Source organism: Microplitis mediator, chromosome 1 (genome assembly GCF_029852145.1).
Source record: "Microplitis mediator isolate UGA2020A chromosome 1, iyMicMedi2.1, whole genome shotgun sequence".
NCBI lineage: Eukaryota > Metazoa > Arthropoda > Insecta > Hymenoptera > Braconidae > Microplitis > Microplitis mediator.
This window is the reverse complement of record NC_079969.1, coordinates 4767120-4788779: the sequence shown is the minus strand read 5'-3', so window position 1 is coordinate 4788779 and position 21660 is coordinate 4767120. Positions and strand designations below refer to the sequence as shown.

General features: G+C 30.4%; 3 protein-coding genes and 1 long non-coding RNA gene across 13 annotated transcripts in view; 2 read left to right on the top strand and 2 right to left on the bottom strand.

The window, feature by feature from the left end:
• Positions 1-10158, top strand: part of LOC130672149 (uncharacterized) — a 23522-nt gene extending 13364 nt beyond the window's left edge. Inside the window, exons 2-3 of the long non-coding RNA XR_008990643.1 lie at positions 9768-9881; positions 10027-10158. This is a non-coding gene — a long non-coding RNA (uncharacterized LOC130672149). The remainder of the gene's footprint in view (positions 1-9767; positions 9882-10026) is intronic.
• LOC130672086 (uncharacterized) lies at positions 1344-4272 on the bottom strand. Its single transcript, XM_057476353.1, has 3 exons — positions 4141-4272; positions 3889-4061; positions 1344-2908 (listed from the first exon to the last, which is right to left on the bottom strand). The coding sequence occupies exons 2-3, from the start codon at positions 4038-4040 to the stop codon at positions 1633-1635; spliced, it is 1428 nt and encodes a 475-aa protein (XP_057332336.1). The 5' UTR covers positions 4041-4061; positions 4141-4272; the 3' UTR covers positions 1344-1632.
• Positions 4740-6116, top strand: LOC130672124 (NADH dehydrogenase [ubiquinone] 1 alpha subcomplex assembly factor 2). The gene is made up of 2 exons (XM_057476437.1): positions 4740-4890; positions 5545-6116. Exon 2 carries the CDS (start codon positions 5591-5593, stop codon positions 6023-6025), a length of 435 nt encoding a protein of 144 aa, XP_057332420.1. The 5' UTR covers positions 4740-4890; positions 5545-5590; the 3' UTR covers positions 6026-6116.
• Positions 6191-21660, bottom strand: LOC130672043 (poly(U)-binding-splicing factor half pint). 10 transcript variants are annotated; one of them, XM_057476273.1, is made up of 12 exons: positions 21435-21641; positions 21165-21219; positions 20660-20851; positions 18005-18072; positions 16364-17251; positions 12698-12858; positions 10734-10792; positions 10133-10346; positions 8513-8999; positions 8204-8415; positions 7738-8128; positions 6191-6674 (listed from the first exon to the last, which is right to left on the bottom strand). In XM_057476273.1, exons 6-12 carry the CDS (start codon positions 12752-12754, stop codon positions 6565-6567), a joined length of 1530 nt encoding a protein of 509 aa, XP_057332256.1. In that variant the 5' UTR covers positions 12755-12858; positions 16364-17251; positions 18005-18072; positions 20660-20851; positions 21165-21219; positions 21435-21641; the 3' UTR covers positions 6191-6564. The 10 variants fall into 10 exon arrangements, with proteins under 10 accessions (XP_057332256.1, XP_057332271.1, XP_057332262.1 ...); XM_057476288.1 differs by having other exon boundaries at positions 20697-20851; XM_057476279.1 differs by having other exon boundaries at positions 16364-18072; positions 21435-21482; positions 21557-21577.

Sequence of the window (21660 nt, the reverse complement as noted above, 5' to 3'; positions counted from 1 at the left end):
TTGTTTAATCAGGGCGAAAGAGCGTATGAAAATGTAAGTCGTTGTGGAATTAATAACGTGATGTCAGTAGCAGGAATTTATTCGAATTTTCAGAACTATTTGAACATTTCAAAGTTATTCTAATAATGAACTAGATACCCTGATTAAAAACTCCGATTGAAACCAATGAATTCTGATTGCATGAAAGTCTATCGGATTTCAATCGGAACCAATCGGAATTCAGCGGTTTCAATCGGAGTTTTTAATCAGGGTATATTCGAATTGTTTGAATATTTGATTTAAAATTCGAATCAACGACTATTGCATACTTCTTTATTATAATATTTAATAAATGTATTATTATTATTGTTATTATTATTATTTGTTAATTAATCACCTTTATTTCGACGAACGAAACTATGAAAATGAAAATAGATAAATTTTTCAGCCACATTTTTATTATTTTTTAAATGAAAAAGAATAAAATTAAAGGATCACTGATCTGCTGCTAATTGTTTTGTACACTGTTTATTTTTTTGATCAATATTTATATAAATCGCTGTGATTATCTTCATTAATATCAGATATTTAAAACAATATAACGAAATTTAGTCAACAATTTTCCAGAGATCTTTGATTTGTAATTTTTTGTTAAGAATCTTAAGTTTTTACGCCCGTTATTATTATAATCTTAAGATTAAATTATTTTTTTAAACTCGTGGATTCAAAGTTATGGATATTGACATTGAGATCGCAATGGCAGATTAGGATTATTGCAAATAAATAAATAAATGAAATAATACGAGTTATTGCTCTTATATCTTCAAACAAATTATCCGTTTTAATAAACAAAAACATTTTTTACGATATCAACATCGAAACTTAAAGTTTCAGTGTCTGAATCCCAATGTAATTACCACAATATCCGGTATTCGGAAGAATTACGAGATTTTACGGTAAGCGTACGGTGTCTCACGGCTACAGTGCGGTATTTTTTACCGTAAATTTGCAGTAAGAGGACGGTCATTTGCCGTAAAATTGCGGCAAGCATGCGGTATTTTACCGTAAAGTAAAGCATTGCTCTGTAAAAACTATAAAAATAAAAAAGCATATGGTGTTTACGGTGAGAATATCGCAAATTACGGTAAATTGCCATAAATTGCGGCAAATGTGCCCTAAATATACCGTATTTTACAGTAAATTACCGTAATCTGGATCTGCCAGGGCATCTATTGATCACTTACTAAATAAGCAAGTGACTTATGCATATTTGGATTTCCCAACTTTTAAAATCTACTAAAGAAAAAAAAACGTAGCAATTTTTTTCAATGAACTTTTATTTACATATACATACATACTTACATACATGACTTTGAATAAAGACAACCCCACAGCTCTTGGACTCAGTTAGAAATTATTTATAAAAAATATCACTCATATTTTTTAAAATTAGGAATCTATACAGTGACTAAAGTTATAAACAAAATAATTATTTTTAAATTATCTTCTTAAAACGAATATTTTCTAGAACGAATATTTTCTAGACTCCAAACTCTCAAAGAATAATAAAAACCCCAAAGAATTAAAATTATCCAATAGATTCAGAGTTTTATTTATCCGGAGATTCAGTCAAAATACGAAATTGGTTCATTTTCATTCAATTTTATTTACAAGTAAACAAACTATCAGCATTATCTGATCTACATCTGAAAATGATTTAGTGTCCAAGTGATCCATGATATGATATTGTTTTATTTTAGTCAATATTCTGTCAATAAATATCAATATCAGCTCTGTATAGGAATCAATTTTTTTACTACCGTCCGCTGAACAATTTCTGTCAAGGGCAATAAATGTAAACTTAATTTTTTTTAGGTCTTCTGTAGGCTGTATTCCAGGCAACTCTTTCAGAGTAATAACTTCATCCCCAGCTTTTAAAAAATTTAAAAGTCCACAGTCTTCAACGATGTAAGAATTAGAGGCTTGAACGTCATAACTATGAGATAAAAATATTATCTGGCCATTGGTTCCAATGCCTACTAAAAATTTAACTACGGAATAATCCTCGTAACTGGAATGTCTGAGTGCGCGCTGTTCAATCGACGGAGTTGTGTACAGTCGATACTCGAGAAAATCGATTACCACTCGGCAGTTTAGACGCAGATTAAAGACGGGAGACATGGTCAGCTTCATTCTTTCTTCGTTGGGCCAATCAACAAATTTCTTGGCTCTCGGAAGTAATGTCTCTAAAATGCTGTGGAAAATTCTAGACGTCGTTCTATTAGCGATTTTGAAAATCCGCCCGAGCGCTCTAAAATTCAGCCCCAGTTTTATCCTCATAAGAAACAATAATAGTCGATTTTCACTCAAGACTTTCTTTATAAACTTTCCATTACTGTTATTCGCCTTAATATCGTTCAGCAGAACTTGGAAAAATGATGACGTGACACCTCCGAATTGTTTCATTGCTCCGTTGTCTTTCATGTCCTCGAGTGTCAAAAAGCTGGCATCATTTTTGTCATTTGATAAACTGTAATCGTGGTCACTTGCAGGAGAATCATCAGAAGTCTGAGTCGATTGTTCACAAGTTTGTTTTTTTTCAACTGGTATTTGAGTCGAGGCCACATTTTCTAATGGGTCATGCGGAAAAGAAATTTCGGAAACTTCGTCATTTGAAGAATTACTGAGGTATTCAATTTCGAACTCGATTTCGTTTGCTTGTTCCGAGGAATTTTCCGTAATTTTCCTTTTCTTTGGTAGTGGAAGTGAACTATCTTCCGACGTAGAGTGGACTGCGCGTACTTTTCTTGATGGAAAAACTGTTGGGTTGTATCCTTCCTTTCGTGGATCATTTGATCTTTCACCGCCGACGAAATGTAAGTTGCAGATTCGGGAGTTTTTTGTTGGCATCCAGGAATCATCTTGATTGCTGAAAATATTCATAGAATTCGTTCAATAGATTGTAAATTTTTTATAGATTCAATACTATAAATATGAGGGGTGTGCGAATAATTCGAACTTTTGAATTATTGGAAAATTTACGAGTAATTCAAAAATTTTCTTATAAGTGACTTAAAATTGTAATATTTGTTCCAATGATCCAAATTTTTGTCAGAAGTATATAGAGTTCAGACACGAATCCACGAAAGAATTATTTTTGGTTACTTTAAAAACTGGGCTCTCTAGTAAATAAATATTGAATATTTGAATGCGGATCAAAATTTTGTTGTTTCAAATCGAGTAATTTAAAAAGTTACACAGAAAAAATTTTCTTGGAGCGAGTGTAAATTTTTACGCCAAAGGATTCTTTATTTTGTGTACGAAAATTCGAAAATTTGAATTATTCGATTCGAACACGATTAGCAAATCCCTAATATATATATTGCAATCCGAAATAAGTTATTATTGTTTTTTTACGAAAGTCACTGAGAAATTTCAAGTCCGTACTTAAAAATCAATTTTATCTAGATTAGTAAATTTACTTTTATGAAATATTTTGAAATTAAATTCCGGCTGTTTATTCCTATAAATTTATCTTACACTTAAGAAAGGTCTGTAATAATTTTTATCAAAACTTTCCCTAGTGGAAATTTTTCGGAATTTTCTCTGAAAAACTCAGTTCTAAAGATTTTTTCTGAGAAAAGTCTGAAAAATTACCACCAGGGTTTCTTTGAAAAAAATTCTCTGAATCCAAAATTGAAAACAAGGCTCAATGCATTGCTCTATAATCCAGCAATCAACGTTTTCATTTTTTAGAAATTTTCATTTGTTAAAGAAAAAAACGCGGGCAAAGTTTCCATTTACTGCGCAAGTGCAACAAGGATAGAACCTTCAATGTAGTTTTCAATATGAGTTTAAAATTCATTTCGAATTTTATATTTTCACAATACAATGATATTTTATACGTACATATTTTCTCGCACATTGGCAATCCATGTAAATTTTCGCTCTTTTTCCCACGAGCGTCCTGGGAAACAGTAGTACTTCATATCATCCAGGTTCTGGTAATTACTTGTACATCCAACCACACAGCATTTACGGTTTAAATATTGTTTGTCCATATTAAAGAATTATATCGATATCTATTAACAAAATATTGAAGCTATGGTAATTTTTCAGATATCGTTATCAAAATTAAAGTTAGTCTGTAATGCACATAACCTGCGAATGTGAATTGAAATATTATGCCAATAGGTTGTGGTTCTGCTCTCTAGTAGTGTTGCCCTCTATTTGATATCAAGTGTAATAAGATGGAAAAATTAAATTTTCCATACCGTCGGTGTTTAAGATTCATATCGACCATGGTTACAAACTTATAAGGCAGAAGTACCATTTGTGGCCACTGATGCTACTGCTCTATTCTCGGGAATTTAAAACTTTCCCTAAAAGCCACTTTTCCTTGAAATTGACAGTAATTTGATAATTGACATTAACGAAATTTGCCAACAGTTTGACAGCAAAAGTTGGAAAAAAAGTTTGCGGTTAATTTTTCCTCAATTTAGAGGTGACTTTTTTTTACTAGAAAAAAAACCTAACGAAAGTTTTCTTGAATTTTTTGTCAACTGCGGACTTTTCCGTTTTTGACGACAATTTGTATACAACTTTTGACGTGAATTTGTTGCATTTTAATTCGGGTAGTAAATTTACGTCAAATTGTATATATATTGTCGTCAAAAGAAAAAAAGCTCGAAATTGACGGACATTTGACGGCAAATTAAAGGAAACTAGCCAAGAAAACTGTGGTAGTAGGGAGGGAATTCACATATGTAAAGTTTGTCTTTTAAACCCTTTCAATTTGAGGTTATATCAGGTTATAATTTCATAACATTAGATAATTAATAATCTACTTGTTAAAACTTGATTAATTGTTGGAAAATTCAAAATGTTTAAATAACTTACCTATGTTCGTTGGTAAGTCAGTTTTGATTGTCAATTTGCGGTTATTGTTTATGATAATAACCTATAGAAATAATTTTATGAGTAAAACAAATAAATTTAAGAGCCGGCAATAAAAATTGAAACAAAATTTTCTTGGGTTTTTTGCGTATAACTAATAAACCACTTGCCCGATTCGCCTCAAAATTTAATCAGTTATAAGCCAAGGTGAGCTTTTTCGATTGCCGCCAAGAACATTCATCCGGAAATAGTCGGAATAACTTTCTAGGATCTCAGAATGTCGATATCTGATGAAAACTCGATTTTTGAAAATCGGTCCGAAGCTAATAACTTCTCTTTTTTTGAAAATTTTCAATTTTTATACCGGGAAGTTAATAAAACAGGCTTATAACGGGTAGTAGAGAACAAAACTAAAGGCACGGTAGTAGGACTGAAATTTCAAGAATTTTTCCTAGGTCTCCTAGACCAGGCTTATGATGGATAGTCGACTAAAGAAATTTTATTTTACTTTTTCATTAATTAAAATAAAGTATTAAATGATAAAAAACGGAGCGGTTGCCACAATTGGTACCTCTACCCTACGCTAGCAACACTAATTTAAATCAGGATAAAAATAAACCCGGTTTTAAAAACTGGCCCTTAAGTTACTTTCTAAATTTGTACTTGCAGGTGACTAGTCTTCTTTTCTTCATTCTTGCGATAAAAAAACGAAATCATGGTAAAAGAACGCGGAGTTATTATGCCGATTATCCGTAATTTTATAAATTCATTGAAACCAAAAGCAAGTAGACGACATTTTGTAGGCGAAGACTATAATGGTACAAAATATTACGAAGATTTGAATCAACGAAATCGACGCGGGCGATCATTTGAACCGAAAGATCCTGAAAATTTTCAAGAAGAAATTCCAGCTGAGTGGGAGGCTTGGCTGCGATACCGAAGACTTGAAAGACCTTCTGATGAAGAAGTCCAGGCTAATTACAACTTAATGATTATGAAGAGAAGAAATGCTGCTGAGCTAGAGAAGAAATATAAAGAAAATGCTGGTAGAAGAGTCGAAGACAATCTTCCTAAAGAAAAATTAAGTTTTCCTACTTATGAGGAATACAAAGACTTTGGTCGAAATTATGAACCGAAGTCAGATAAATAAGTTGTAGAAATTTATCATAAAGTAAATATATATATCGAATAAATAATAAGCTTTGTAATATAAAAATTGTAAATGTTTATTATAACAAAAAGACACTAGTACATTAATTGTTTATTTTTTATAATTAAATCAAATGATCACTTAGTTAAGTGAATCGTAATATAATACCCCGAATACTATAGAAGTTATATATTATAATTAATATTTTTTTTTACAGATTTTTATATATATAAGTTGATGTATCGCTATGATTTTTTTCTAAATCATACTTAATTTATATAATTTCATTTCATTAACTTAGTTGACTTTTCTTAACTTAAGAAAAAAGATCGAAAAATAAGTTATGTTTTGTAACGTAACTCAATTTCAAATCAACATCAGAATCGTTAAAATTACGAGATTTTGTTTACGGAACTAAATTCATTTTTTAACACAGTCGAGTAAATTTTTAAATGAATCGTCGGATTTATAAACTAATTTGTTTTTTTTTTTGTAAATGTCTGAGTAACAGTAGATATTAATATTAACCCTTATAAATCCTAACCAGAATAGTCGCTATGGTCAAATAACGCCTGGTCATAGAGTTCGCCTTTTACGAGTCGGCCACCAAAGTAGCGACCATTTAATGAATCTCTTGCCCGTTCCGCTTCTGAAAAATAAAACAATGAGAAAATTAATTGGTAATTTTTTTTTGATTTTAAAGTTTTTTTTAACAATTAGTAGCATGAAGATATAATTTAAGTCATGCGCTCTCTGAACTTTCAAAATTTTTTTTTTTAACCAAAGGGACCAATAAAAATATACCCTCGAATTAATAACGCGATATAGATGTATCTGAAGATTGGAACGTTTTTCGCGCACCGAAAAAAAAAAAAATGGAAAGTAAAAAATCTACTGGATCCATATAAGAATCTTATAGCAATCTTGCCCAAACCTGGTCACCAGTACACTAATTGTCTACGTCTTTACATAACTATGGATTTTGCTGCAGACACTGGTACAAAGTTTTAAATTCCAAGTCTTGTCCAAGACTTAAAAAAAAAACTTTGCGTTATGCTGTACTTAAAGAATTGGGCAAGAATATTGAAGATATCTTGCTCAAGGTGCATTGGTACAGTGACTTGAGCTAATCTTGCACCAGAAATTGCTTGCATATACTAACGCATATCTTGCGCCAGATCTGCTCCAGAAGTGTCATTGCACTGTCTGTCTCTCTTCTGTCTCTGTCACTTTTCCCCTCCATTGGCATACGATACAGGATCCTGGGGTAAAGTGACAGAGATAGAAGTCAGATATATAGAGAGTGTGATATGACACTTCTGGAGCAGATCTGGCGCAAGATGTGCGTTAGTGTCTGCAAGTAATTTCTGTTGCAAGACTCGCTCAAGATACGCGTAAGTAACTTTACTAACACATCTTGAGCAAGACATCTTCAATGTTCTTTTGTACAATATCATGTGCAAGTCCTGCAACAATCTTGTCTTAGAATCTCGCATTAATATCTTGTGACAGATTGATAGGTATATAAAGACGTAGACACCTAGGGGTCTTCCTCAAGATACTTTCATAAAAACAGTACAAGACTACTACAAGATTTTCTTATGTACGTCATCTTGGGCAAGTCTATGTAGTATCTATCAAAAGATTCTTGTGATCAGTGCTTTGACCAGCAACTTGTGATGGTTTAATATGTAAATAAATAAATTACTAACCACTCATTTGAGAAAATTCAACGAATATTTTAACAATAACTTCAGCATCTTCATCATCCTCAGACTGACGTTCATTATAAATAATGACGCGTTTGACGACTCCGAATTTCGAACACTCATCTTGGATCTCTTCTTGCAGAGTTTCATCAACATCTTCAGGCGCAACCATATTCCTGAGTATTACAACACGTGATTCAACTTTGCGCATTAATTTTTGCATTACCAAGTGCCGAGCACTTTGGCCTTTTATTGACATATTTTCTTGCTGCTGCAAAGTCTGGGGTTCTGTTTCTTCAAGTAACTTCTTCTGCAATTCTTCTTGTTGTTTTTGGTGGGCTTGTTCTTGTGCTCGTCTAGTAACGTCAACGATTGGTGCAGTAGCTACTGGTATCTAAGCACGGATAATTTATTGTTAAAATAACATAATTAAATTATATAAAATTGTAGTAGTATTGATATTGCATACCACTGGTGCGCCAACAATCGTAGGAGCAACAACTGCTGGTGGAGGAATTATGACAGGTTGTCCAGGGATTGGTTGGATAATTGCTGGGGGTCGGGTCAAGGTTTGAGGGATAGCTATCCCAGGTGGGGGAATTATTGGTGCCACTGTTGCAATTGTTGGAGGTGTCATGATTGCTGTTGGAGACAAAGTTGGTCGAACTATACCAGGAAGAACTAAAATAAAATTAAAATATAAATTATTATCAATAAAATAGAAGTCGAAATTTTTTGTATACCACAAAGAAAACTTGATAAGCAATAAATATTTTACCAGGATTTAAAATTGGCGAAGCAGAAGCTCCTAATTTTGTAAGCCCAAGAGCAACAGCATTACTAGCGACGGCATCCATTGCTTGAATTTTAGCGGTAGCGGCGGCAGCAGCAACAGCTGCGGCTGTTGGCATCATACTTGTGCCACTTGGAGGTCCCATCAAAGCATTGGGAGGTGTAATAGCTCTTCCTACTCTTAAATATTGCCCTCCAAGATCGAACAGATTCATCGAAGCTATCGCTTCGAGCGCTGATTGCATCGTTTCGTATTCGATAAAACCGTAGCCCTTGTGACGATGGGGTGAACTTCCTTGAGCTAATTTGCAGTAAGTTATGGGACCGAAGGCTTCAAATACCGACTTTATATCATCTTCTGTTAAATCTTGATGAATGGATGCGATGTAAATGCGGTTGTAATGTTTACTTTCTTCTGTTATTTCATCAATAACTGACTGAGCTTGCGGCATATTTGACGGTCTTCCTACGACCTTTGAAAAAAAAAAATTGTATGAACATCTAATTGGAAATTTTTATCTTCTAACATTATTTTCGTTAATAAGGGAATTTTTTTGAGGATTGAATTGGGAAAAATAACTATGGGATAAAATTTTACCGTGTAAAAAAAATTCGTTACAATAAAATTATAAAAAAAGTACGTAGAAGAAGACACTGGTGGCCAGGGGTTTTGCTCAAGACTGCCACCAGAATCTTGCTTAAACACGTGTTACTTGGGTACATGATTGATTTTTGTGTTATGGTAAAAAAATTCATTATTACATCTTAGAAAGTTTTCCACGGATGATTTTGAAATTTCATATACTTGTTCTTTAGTCGATTATCTTGATTGAATTCAAAAATTTAAAAGATCGGTTTAGTATTTGGAAAATGGTGGTAATTTAATATTTTCAAATTAATGAAAATTTTCTTTTTTAAAATCTTCTTAAGACGAGTTTTCATTCGCACTCAAGTGGATGAACAGTACGATCTTTGTTGCACTTATACAGTAAATGGGAACTTTGTCCAAGTTTTTTTCGTAAACAAATGGAAGTTATAAAAAAATTGAAGTGCACTTTGCTAGTTCATAGAGTAAAGCATCGGTTCTGTGTTTTTATTTTGTGTTTAGAGCTTTTGTTTTAGAGAAAAGCGTGGACAAAATTATCTGATAACCGTTCTTAATTCAAACATATCTGTATTATGTATAAAGAACGTCAAAGCAGAGAAAATAAGTTTTACTTTCCTTTTTTACTTTGTTTTAGGATAATTGATCGAATTGTAATAAAGGTTCAAAGTCACATTATTAATTTCTGAGTTATGATTAAAGTTCCATTATTCGATCGTTGGTGGTCGCGACCTCGAAATTCATTAAAGATGTAAGTAAAAAATTAATTTTTAATTAAATTTCATCTTGAAACTTTAAAATAAAGAAATAATGAGAAATCTACTTCCATTTCGAATGCTGAGTGGCCTTTTTTATAATAATTTTGTAACGAATTTTTTCAACACGGGAAATCGAAGGTCTAATACTAGAATGAGGATAAATAATAAAAATATTGCCGACCTCCGGCGGTGAGAAAGGATCACGGGAAGGCGAGGAATTCATTATATGGGTACATCCAGCTACCTTGATGTTACGGCCACCAATCATTACACCATTCATTTGTTCAAGCGCCAATTGGGCAGCTTCAGGTATCTCGTATTCCACAAACGCAAAACCCTTGTGTTTTTGAGTCACTGGATCCCATGACATGTTGATTGATTTTATTGGTCCAAATGGCAAGAACGCCTGACGAATTGTGTCTTCTTTAAGTTCAAAACTTATACTTCCCACGTAAACCCTGCGTAATTAATAAACTTTAATTTAAAGTAATTTAAATTTTACTATCATTTTTTTTTAATGACAATTTACAAAATACTGTCATTTAAATAAATATCAAAATTTTAAATATACTATCAAAAATTTTTGTTGGAAAAAAAAATTCATTTCTTATGAATTTTCGTCTATGAAACAAAAGTTTTTTTTTATTTTATTGTTCAAAGATAAATGTACTGATTTTTAAAAGTAATTTGAATTTCCAATTATGGGTAAATTTGAATTTAAAAAATTAATGAAAAATGATTCCAAAAAAATTTGATAGCGTAAATGAGATTTGAGGCATAGGTGAAGATCTGAAGATTTTCGTTTGTCGAAATTGGTAGGAGCTTGAAGCAAAGAACAAACAAACCTGCACATGAGGGCGAGAGCCTGCTGTCTCTGCACTTGATTCCGTTGACTAGCCATTTGCTGTAACACAAAGGACCACAGGCCTTCTATTGATTTCCCTCCCCATTTTTTTTTAAATTTTATTTTATATATTTCATATAAAAAACTACTGTTTAAAAATCCCAATTGACGTTTATTAAGTGACCAAAGTTAATCAGTGATCAGTGAAGTTAATTAATATATTTATCTTAATGACAAAAACTCAATTAATATTTTGATCATTTAAAAGATCAATGGAATTTTTTAAACAGGTTCGTCTCGTTCACATCTCATGTATATTTTCCCTTAAGTTCCATTTGTAAAAAATAAAATTCGATTTGAATACAGCTCAGCTCCCGCCGGTTTTAAATTATGGCTCTTTTAATACAATGCGTAAATTTAAATAAAGACAAAAACGGAAATTGTTTTTCCTTCATATTTATATATATAAATACAATATACATACAAATCTTTTACACTAACCTGCACATTAGTAATAAAACTTGTTGCCGCAGGACCAACTTATTCTTCTGCAGGAAGAAAAAATCAACCAATCAGATTTTTTTTTTTTTTTTTTATTTGTGAAATATTTTCTTGAATAATTTTTTGAGCCGAGCTTCTTTTTATTTGCAATAAAAAACTTTATTTTTTTATATAAATATAATTTGAATATTTGAATGAGAATGTGACGGGACTATTCATACAAAAAAAGTAATAAAAAGTTTTTGCAATCTTTGTTGTACCGTATATTTAATTTCAAGTTTATTCATATAATATTTTTTATGATATCAGCAACGGAATTTCAAGTTTCAGTGTCGGTGCAGTCAATTGAAGAAGATGATTTCAGTCCAATGCCGCGAATTAATGTTAGCAAACGCGTAAATTGAGAATGCAGTCAGCGGGCAGAAACAAATAATGTTTCTGCCCGCTGACTGTAGGCATTCGTAATTTAAACTCATACTTGTCATTTGTTTAATAGTAATTTCAGACCATTAATTTTATTTACGTAAATGACAGTTCTGACTGTGATTAAGTTTTATAAAAATTAGTGTGAATAATAAATAGTATTTATAGTTTCTGCTTAATTATGAATTGCAAATTACAATTTACGCTTACGCTAATAGTTGATCACACTATTGATCTTAAATTAACTTATTTTTGACTGGCTGCTGACACTGAAACTTCAAGTTCCAATGCAGGTAAATATGAAAATTTAGTGTGTAACTCAGAATTAAACACGATTTCAGACTGCGGGTGATGTCAGACAACTTCACCCTGGTCTGAAATCGTTTTGTTTCATCCCTTGTCATACAATATACTATTGAACGAATAATATTTGTAAAACGTATTCAATTATTCAAGATATAAGGTAAATCAGGTACTAGTTTCCTGATCATTTTTTCATACAATATCAACAATTTTTATTTTCTTCTTTAAAATTTTAATGAAAAACTGACTGGAGGGTTATTATTATCATTATATCAATAAATCTATTTATCTATCTATCTATTTAAATATATGGAACAATAGATTGCAAAGTTATTTATATATCATCCAGATAATAAAAAAATAACTTTTTGAATTTTAATAATAAAAATCACAGTAGCAATAATAATAATTACTTTCAATGAATATCAATTACTATATTTTTTAAATTATTTAATTTGAATATATATGAAATACAATTGCGTAAGTTTAATAAAGATTCAGTTAAAAAACAAATAAAACATTGTAATTATGCAACATTTTTTTAAAAATCTCCCGAAAATAATTTAAATTGTGACAAAAAAATTGAATGACCTATTAATTTTCATTTATTTAAAAATTGAATGTTGTCCAGAATTTAAAATTGTCCAAAAATAAACAATGCAGTAAATTATTTAAAACGATTAAAAATTCAAAAAGATATTTTAAATAAATGATATTAATTTGAAGTTTATAAAATACCTGTTGTTGGTGGGCCAAAGTTTGTTTCATTAAGACCATCTTAATACTTTGTTCCATCGCATACTTTTTGGCTCTGTTGATTGCATCCTGTTGCTCCGATGATATCTTTGGCAAACCGGCACCAAGAATCCCCGGAAGAGAAAGATATTTTGCTCCAGGGCCTTAAGCATAAAGATACTTTTGTTATTAAAACTATTTTGCTTAAAATATAAAAAAGAACTGAATAATACATGAAGCTATAATCAGATCTTATCAGCAAAAGCTCATTGATTTCTTGGAGACGGCTGTCAACTTAACTTAAATTGATGCGTCTCAACAATAAAATTCACTTTTTCAAATATTTCATCACGTATACATGTAAAGAAATAATCTATTTAATTTTTGAAAGACAAATTTTGGTTTTAAATACTTGACAACAATTAGTTAATTTTGAATACGATTAATTGCGCGCCTCGAACGCGAAGCGGAGTGCTTTATAACCGACTTGTTAAGGGGTTAGGGGTAGTCAGAATTTTCAAAAAATCGATTTTTTTTTTTTTGCATTTTCTTAAAGTATAATATTTTAAAAATATTGTGTGAAAATTTGAAGTGAATCCGACAAATTCTTTTCGAGTTATTTAACAATGACCAAAGGACGCTCGGGTGCTACGTGGCATTCGAGAGCAGGTAGCTAGAAACAGCTGCAAGCAACCGACCTTTCGGGTTTCATTGTCATGAATATCTCCCCATTTTAATGTATTTATTATTATATATATATATATATATATATATATATATATATATATATATATATATATATATATATATATATATATATATAGGATATATAAATATATATATCCTTCTATATATATATATATCCTTCTACATATATTCACAATTTGTAGGTAGTACAAGAACTGAAAAATAATTTTTGGTTGCCAGTATACCTGTAGTCGTTGCACTGATCAGTCGATAGTTTTGTGATAAATTATTTCTCAAGTGAATTAAATTATTAACCATGGGACGTGATTCTAGAAAGGTTTCAAGAGAACTTCGGAGTTCTGAAAAAATTAATAAGTCGCGTTCAGTCAAAAGAAAGAATGTTTTTAATCCGAAAACAGCCGAACGTGATGAAAGTATTCAGAGTACATCTTCTAAAAAATTAAAACAAAACACTGAAGATGATGTACCTGAAGACAGCAGTACTGAATTTCGAATAATAAATTTTATTCAGGTATTCACTGCAATTTCTGCTCTTATAAAATGTAAAAAATGTGATGGAAATGTAGTGTTTCAAACAGCAAGTACACGTGGGCTGGGATTCAAAATTGTAGTTGCATGTAATAACTGTGGAAATGAATATATTCCTTCCTGTTGAAAATATGAAATCTGCTATAATGGCAACCTTTTATCACTACGGCTCGAGTGATGAAAAACCGAATCATGATATGTGTCCAAAAGGCGAAGAATCTTGGTGCTCTTACCAGCGCGCTGAAGCAAGAGGAGAGCTTGATACCTTTTCTCACGATTATTCTCCTTTACCTTCTGATGTTTTAAAAGCTATCAAGCCTATATACGAAGATCTTAGTAATGAAAATTTACTTTCAAGATGTGTAGGTGGATTCAATCAGAATAATAATGAAAGCTTTAACCAACTAGTATGGAAAATATGCCCAAAAACGGTAAATACTAGTTTTACTATCGTACAAATAGCTGCATACGTTGCTATGTGTATATTTAATGAGGGTATAAATTCATTATTAGTCTTGATGAATACACTAGGACTTAATTGTGGGCCTAATTCTCATCGGTATGCAGAAAGAATGGATGCTGCACGTATCAAAGTAGCAGATAAGCGCGCTAATGATAACACCCGAGAAGGTCGATTGCAACGTAGGCACCAGCAAATCGATATTTTGGAAGCTGCTATGTCGGCTGAAGAGCTATTATATGGTCCAGGAATAGATGACTCAGTGTAAGTTATTAAATAATTCTTATAATTCGACATAAATCCATAGCAAAACTTTAAATGCGTTTTTCTCAAAACTATGTTTTCTGAACTGGTGATCACTGTAACTTAAAAACTGCTCGGTAGATTTCAATAAAATTTATTGTACTTTTGAAATACATTAAAAACTCGTGCCTGATCGAAGGATTTTTTTTTTTTTCAAAAATTTCGATTTTTTTTTAACAATAAACTGTCGGTTTTTTTCTCGAAAATTTGAAAAAAATTTCCTGAGGCCGCCATTTTGTTAATTTCGAAAAAAAAAAAAAAAGCTTCGATCAGGCACAAGATTATCTATTAATAAAACTAATTTTTCTTGTCCGATTGATTTTAGATGAATCTCCAAGGACTTATGATGATCACCGCAAAGGACTTCGGGAGGAACGGGCTCTACAAAAACAGCGATAACTTTTTGAATTATTAATTTTTTTTTTTGAAATTTTCGTGAAGTCAAATCGAAACGTGTTCTAATAAAGCTATGTTTTTATTTTTGTCAAATAAAGTAATTAACTACAAAAAAAAAATTATTGAAAATCATCATTTTTTCATACCCCTGAGTACCCCTAACCCCTTAAAGTCACGCGATTTCTTCATATTAAACTGTATATATTATTTTTATATCAGACTTACACGTAACGAAAAGCACATCAATATCAAGAGAGAACTCTAATGAACAAGTCTGATACTTTTTTCAAGTTGTCCGAAATGTGTTAATATAAAAAAAAGTTCAACAAAAAGAATTTATCGTCGACGTCAATTAGTCTGTGGTTCAAAAAAGGTCTAGGTACGGATATCTCGCGAACAATTTGACGAAACGACTTAATTTTTTTTTTCACAATCTTCAGAATTATGCAGAGAAGGTTCGTTCAAAAAATCCCTACCGTTCTCGTTTTTTTATAATAAATCGTTGCTGTTAAAACCGGCAATTTCACATGTTAACAAACGCACACTGCCATTTTTATTATGAATGTTCTCCTTATCTTACTTTTTTCGCTAACTTTTATTACCGTATATTTACCATGGAAATTTCTATAGAAAAAACGAGGGCGATTCAAACTTTTTTGAAATTTAATTTTTTAAAACATAACAATAGCGTTCGAGTCATGCAATTTTGGATTTTTCAAATGATTTTTTTTTTTGCGCGAAAAACATTCCGATCTTCAGGTACATTTACAGGTGGAAAATTATAACTAAATGATCATTTAAAATCAATAATCTATCCACTCGAAGACAAATAACTGGCCTGATCTTCTTCTATAAAATAATCAATGGATTGATAGATTCGCCTGATATACTAGGAGGCTTTGGTATAGTCTGTAATAAACTGTGTCTCAGGAGTAATCGAATAATTAACACGCCAAGATTTAACAAAAACTACGTAATTAATAGACCGTACAATAGAATAGCTAACCAAGTCAACGAGTTCAATTCGGACATGGATTTTTTTGGTGGATCTCTATCAGTTTTTGACTCAAATATTAAAAATCTTCTAAATAATTAATCAAGTTTTTTCTCTCCTCAGTCAAAAAAGTCAAAGTTGAATTATAATTGAATATGTTTCTCCGTTCAAATCATAGTTTTCCTTATATTTGTAACTATATATTTTGTAACCAGTTGTATATAGCCGATTGGCGTATGATATTAATAAATAAGTAAATTATTATTTTATATCAACTTACCAGCAACCACTTGACCCGTTTGATTGAGGTCATAAATTGGTCCTGCCAAGAAGTCCGACGCATTTCCTATAAAAAATAACGAATTAGATCCCACTGTTTATTACATATGTTGTGTTTTATACCTCTACCATTACTCAAAAAAATATTATTTTTACGATCTTGTTACAAATACAGTAAAATAATAAATTTTTCCGTGTATTGTAATGGTAAAGATTATTTTAAATGTATTATTTATAAATAGTTTTATAAAAATTTAAGGATGAAATAATAAAATATTTTTTCTGTAAAAAAATCCCGTTTTTTTTTAAATTTCAAGTAGACTTTTACAGTTGAAAGAAAAAAAATAATGAAATAACATATGAATAAAGTAATAAAAAGCAAAAAATATCAAAGAGTATTGATAAATTTGAGATAAAAAAATATAAAAAAAAGAATCTATTGAATTTAAATAAAGTAATTGATAAAATTTTGATACTTCTAAGACTGATTTTAAAAAATTGAATGCAAAAAAAGAAATAAAGTAACGTCGCCATGCAGCAGCTCCCGACAGACAGGATCACCCCTCAGTACTGAAAGTTTAAAGATATTAAAATAATCAAGACATATATATGAAGAAAACAAATATCCTTTGGTTGAAAACCAAAAAAAAATTCTTTCTATAAATCCATCTCAAAATATGAAGTAAAAAGACGAACTTTTTTTTGAATATTTATAATTTATAAGATTTATTCAAGTGAATTGAATTAATTACAACAGTCAACATTTAACCGTAACTGTTTTGTTCGATTATATATTTAATTACTCTTGATAATAAACTCATTACTGACATCACACAAAAGCTTGATTGGTAACAATGTTATTTTCACGATAATTCACGACCATTAGTCTCTGGAACAGAAATCAGAACACGCTAAAACGTATTTTTGATCGATATCTATTCAGTTTTGCGTATATATTAGACTGTGCCAAATAAACTCGACATTTTTTTATCCCACACGGAAATTACGTCGTATGTCACACAAAAAAATTGGGTACCAAGTTGGACCCTCCAACTTAATTACAAAACGCGCGCTCGTTTAAATAAAATTTTCTATTTAAATAACAACGGAAAACTCTTTTTCAACTGTAATTTTATAACTCGTTAATGGACCAATAAATTTGAACGATCATGAGATATTTTCGTATAGAATTGAGTGCTGTACAAAAAAGGTCTCTTATCATTTTTTGATAAATCTAGCCGTTCAAAAGTTATTTGAGCTTAAATTCAAATTTAAGATGAATTTCTTGTTTTTTTTTACTTTTCCAGCAAAACTATTGGACTTATTAAAAAATTATAAGAGACCTTTTTTGTAGAGCATTAAATTCTTCACAAAACTATGTTATGGTAAGTTCAATTTATTGATTGAGTCATAAAATTTCAAAGTAAAAAAAAATTTTCCCATGTTATTTAAATGGGAAATTTTATTTAAACGAGCGCGCGTTTTGTAATTGAGTTGGAGGGTCCAACTGACCCAATTTTTTTATCTGACATACGAGGTAATTTTTATATGGGACTGAAAAAAAAATATCGATTTTATTTGGCACAGTCTAGTATATATATATAATTTAAGTCATTAAGTTGAATGATTTTCAACACCTAACCGTTCATTGGGGGTTGAGCAATGATTGGTTGCACACAAATAATCCGAGACTTGTTGCAACGCAGAAATCTGTAAGCACAAAGCAAAGGAGGATACGCTCAGTGCATTTTCTGCGCCAATTTTAAATTTTTTGCCTCTCTCAAATCCTAATCAACGAAACTAATCCCTAGTAATTATTTCTGTAATTCACTTTATTTAAATCATTATTTTTCTTTACTTTTTTTTTATTGATGTTGATTTCAGGTTTTTCATTTCTTTACATTTTTTATTCAAAACTTACCTGATATATTTATTATTTAATAAACGAAATATTTTATTTTATTATATATCATTATTTTTTTATTTCGCAATTCCCACAACTGATTATAAATTTCTACTTTCATTAGTAAATTTAAATTTCAATACTCGTTTTTTTAAATTTTATTACAAAAGCAATTTAATTTTTTAATTTAATTCTCGCAATTAATAGTTTAAATTATCAAGAATATAAATGTGTTGTATTATATTTTGATAGAACTAACGACTTAATACTCTCTTATAAAGAGTTTACCAGAACATTATATTGAAATTTAACACGTAATAAAGCTTCACACAAAGTAACATATTTTTTAGTTTTATTTGCTGAAAAATATTTAGTAGTATATCTGCTATGTGCAATTTAATTTTTAAATATATGTATTGATAAAAACACTAAAAATATGTATACTTCAAAGTACTAGGTGATAACATCCCCGACAAAAATATCTCCATTGGAAACTTTACTACTCATTAATATTGTGAACTTTGGAGTCTTTGGGTTGATAGCCAACTAATAATTTGTTTTTCATGTATAAAATTATGTATCTGAAGATTTTAACGTTTTCGGGGAATGAAAATAAAAAAACAAAATGAAAAGTAAAGAATCTACTGGGTCTAGATTTTGGAAACGTTTCGTATAAGTGCTAGTATGTCAACCGTAAATTGCGACCGGCCCTAATTACCCCTCAAGTCACTTTTAAGCGGTAAAATTACATAAATTTTTTTCATTTTCGTTGAGTGGAAAACGTTCCGATCTTCAGATACCGATAAAATCTTTGCTCTAGGTTACTTTTCTATTGGTCCTACACAAAAAAAAGGATTTCTTGGCACGAAAAATTTTTACTTGCCCCAAGATAATGTTTTCATTATATATTGAAACCAAAAATTTTCTTAGAGCAATAGAAAAAAATTTTGAGGTGAGAATAAAAAATTCTTGCGCCAAGAAATCTTTGCCAGTTCTGACAAAATTTTGTTTTCAATTCATAGTTGAAATATTTCTTGCGCCAAGAAATTCTTTTTTCTAAGTATTTAAAAACTCAGAATCTAATCAACTACAAGATATTAATTTATTTAATGCCGTAAGATATGCAAGGAGTGAAATGAAGATTTAAATATTGACATCTATCATGGAAAATTGACTATTAATTTTGCTACAAAAAATAAAACTTTCGATTTACTACTTCAAGTCAAAAGAGAAACAAACCTAACGAAACAGTAACTTACTTAAGAAGTCGGAATCAAGTCAACTCGATGAGTTAAGTTTAGCCAAAATTAAGTTAAACATTTAAAAAAGTTATAAAAGTCTGTCATCTAGAATTCATTTTAAACTTCAAAAGGAATAAAGTTAAAGCCAGCCAAAGGCAAGTTACTTTTGGACCTGAATACTTATATATTATTCTTCACTGGTAAATAATATACCATTGCTCGTAAATTTTAATTTTTAAAATCCCGCAATTAAATTGCGATCCTCAAATAGACCTCATACTCACTTCCCATACTACGATAATTAATAACAATCGTTATTCGGTGTCGTGTACTTATTTATCATTCATTAAGTAGTTTGAATCGTAGGTATGTGGACTAAAGAAAAACTTTTAATCAACTTTTTTGTGTGATATTAATTATAATCATTACGCAGCTATTTGTTATGATAGCAAAACTATCTTGGTTAACGCAACGAAGTGACATTTGTTGTGGTAAGTAAAGTGAAGTTGCTGTTGTAACAAATGATATGTGTTGAGAAAAAATTCTTTGAATACGCATAGAATTTTGTGCTTTAATTAGGTGAACAATATCATTAAGAATTTATCACGAGTTTTGGATTTTGGACATAAATTGTGTTTGTAAATTATGGCTAAAATATTAAACGCTATTTATTTTGAAAAGTATACCAGTATGTCTAAGTATAGTTAAAGGCGGGCGCCTTGAAGAAGTGATTTTCTTGACTCAAGAGAATATATCGAGGATAGCAATTTTTTTTTTTCAGTGCAGTACTTGATAACGGCTAAATAAATAGACGAAACGTCTTACATTGGTACAACCCAACATCTAAAAGTTTTTCTTTAGTCCACATACCTACGATTCAAACTACTTAATTAATAACAATAATATAATTTAAAATTATTCTGTCTAACTGATAACACAAAAGTATACGGGCCGTTTTTTTTCAGCAATTTTAGGTGAAAATTTAAAGTCAGTTGTCGTGATCTCGATTCTACCACGTGGTTATTTACTTTTGATATTTTTGTCTGGATTATTTTAGCTGGATATTATCACCGAGTACAAAAGTTAAGGAAGAAGTAAATAGAAATTTATAATCAGAAGTGAATCTGTAGGATTGACTACCCTAAATGCTGACCTATCTAAAGTAAATAAATCGAGCTAATTTTTGGTACTCGATATAAAACTGCTGTGTCAGTAGGAGTTCGTAATAAACTCATATTCATTTCAGTTCGAATTGTAGCGTTTCAGTTTCATTCGTTTGGCGCACGCTCATGATCACAGCTCAGATGAAGGCCACAGATTCTGTACTGTCTCCCTGCTGTAACATCTCAGAACAGAAGGATAACCATACATTAGTTTTATTTACGGCCATCTTAATTCCTTTTTATTTTCTATACCTTTTATAACAATTAGCCTATTATTATTATTATTATATTTGCAGTAACTGCAACCATATTAATGTTTAATTTACTTTTTCATTTAACAAATTCCTCGTTTGCTCCCTAACTAAATTATACTTATTCTTATAAAAAAAAAATTTTTTTTACTACGCACTGTAATGCGTAATGTCACAGATCAATTGCTTTGATTTTTTTACTCTAACTTAAATTAATAGTAATATTTATATGCTGGCAAAATACCTTCTATACGAGCTTTCTTCATTGGTGGCTCCGAGATATTTTGATTTGAAGAAGCCTAGAAAATTTTAAATTCTAGTGTTAATTTTTAAATTTTTTAAATTTTTTTATGCCTTACAATTAATTTTAATCAATTGGAGTAAAATCAATAATTAAGTGAAATTTAACCATATATACATATATATACATATATGTACACACAGAAATGTATATGTATATATATATATATATAGAGAAATGGCGGCATAATAATGTAATTTTTTTGAGACTTACCATTGCCATTGTGCCATTCATTTTATACAGAAAGTTACAAATAAATCACTAAAAAATATAATAATATTAGTTATTAGTTAATTAATATTTATAATTAATGATATCACGATAAAATAACACACAGTAGCCGGTTACAATTGTATTGAACGAAAAATGTCTGATGGTTAATGTCTGAACTGGGAAAGCGACAAACAGCGACAGCGACTATTAGGACAAAATTTGTTGG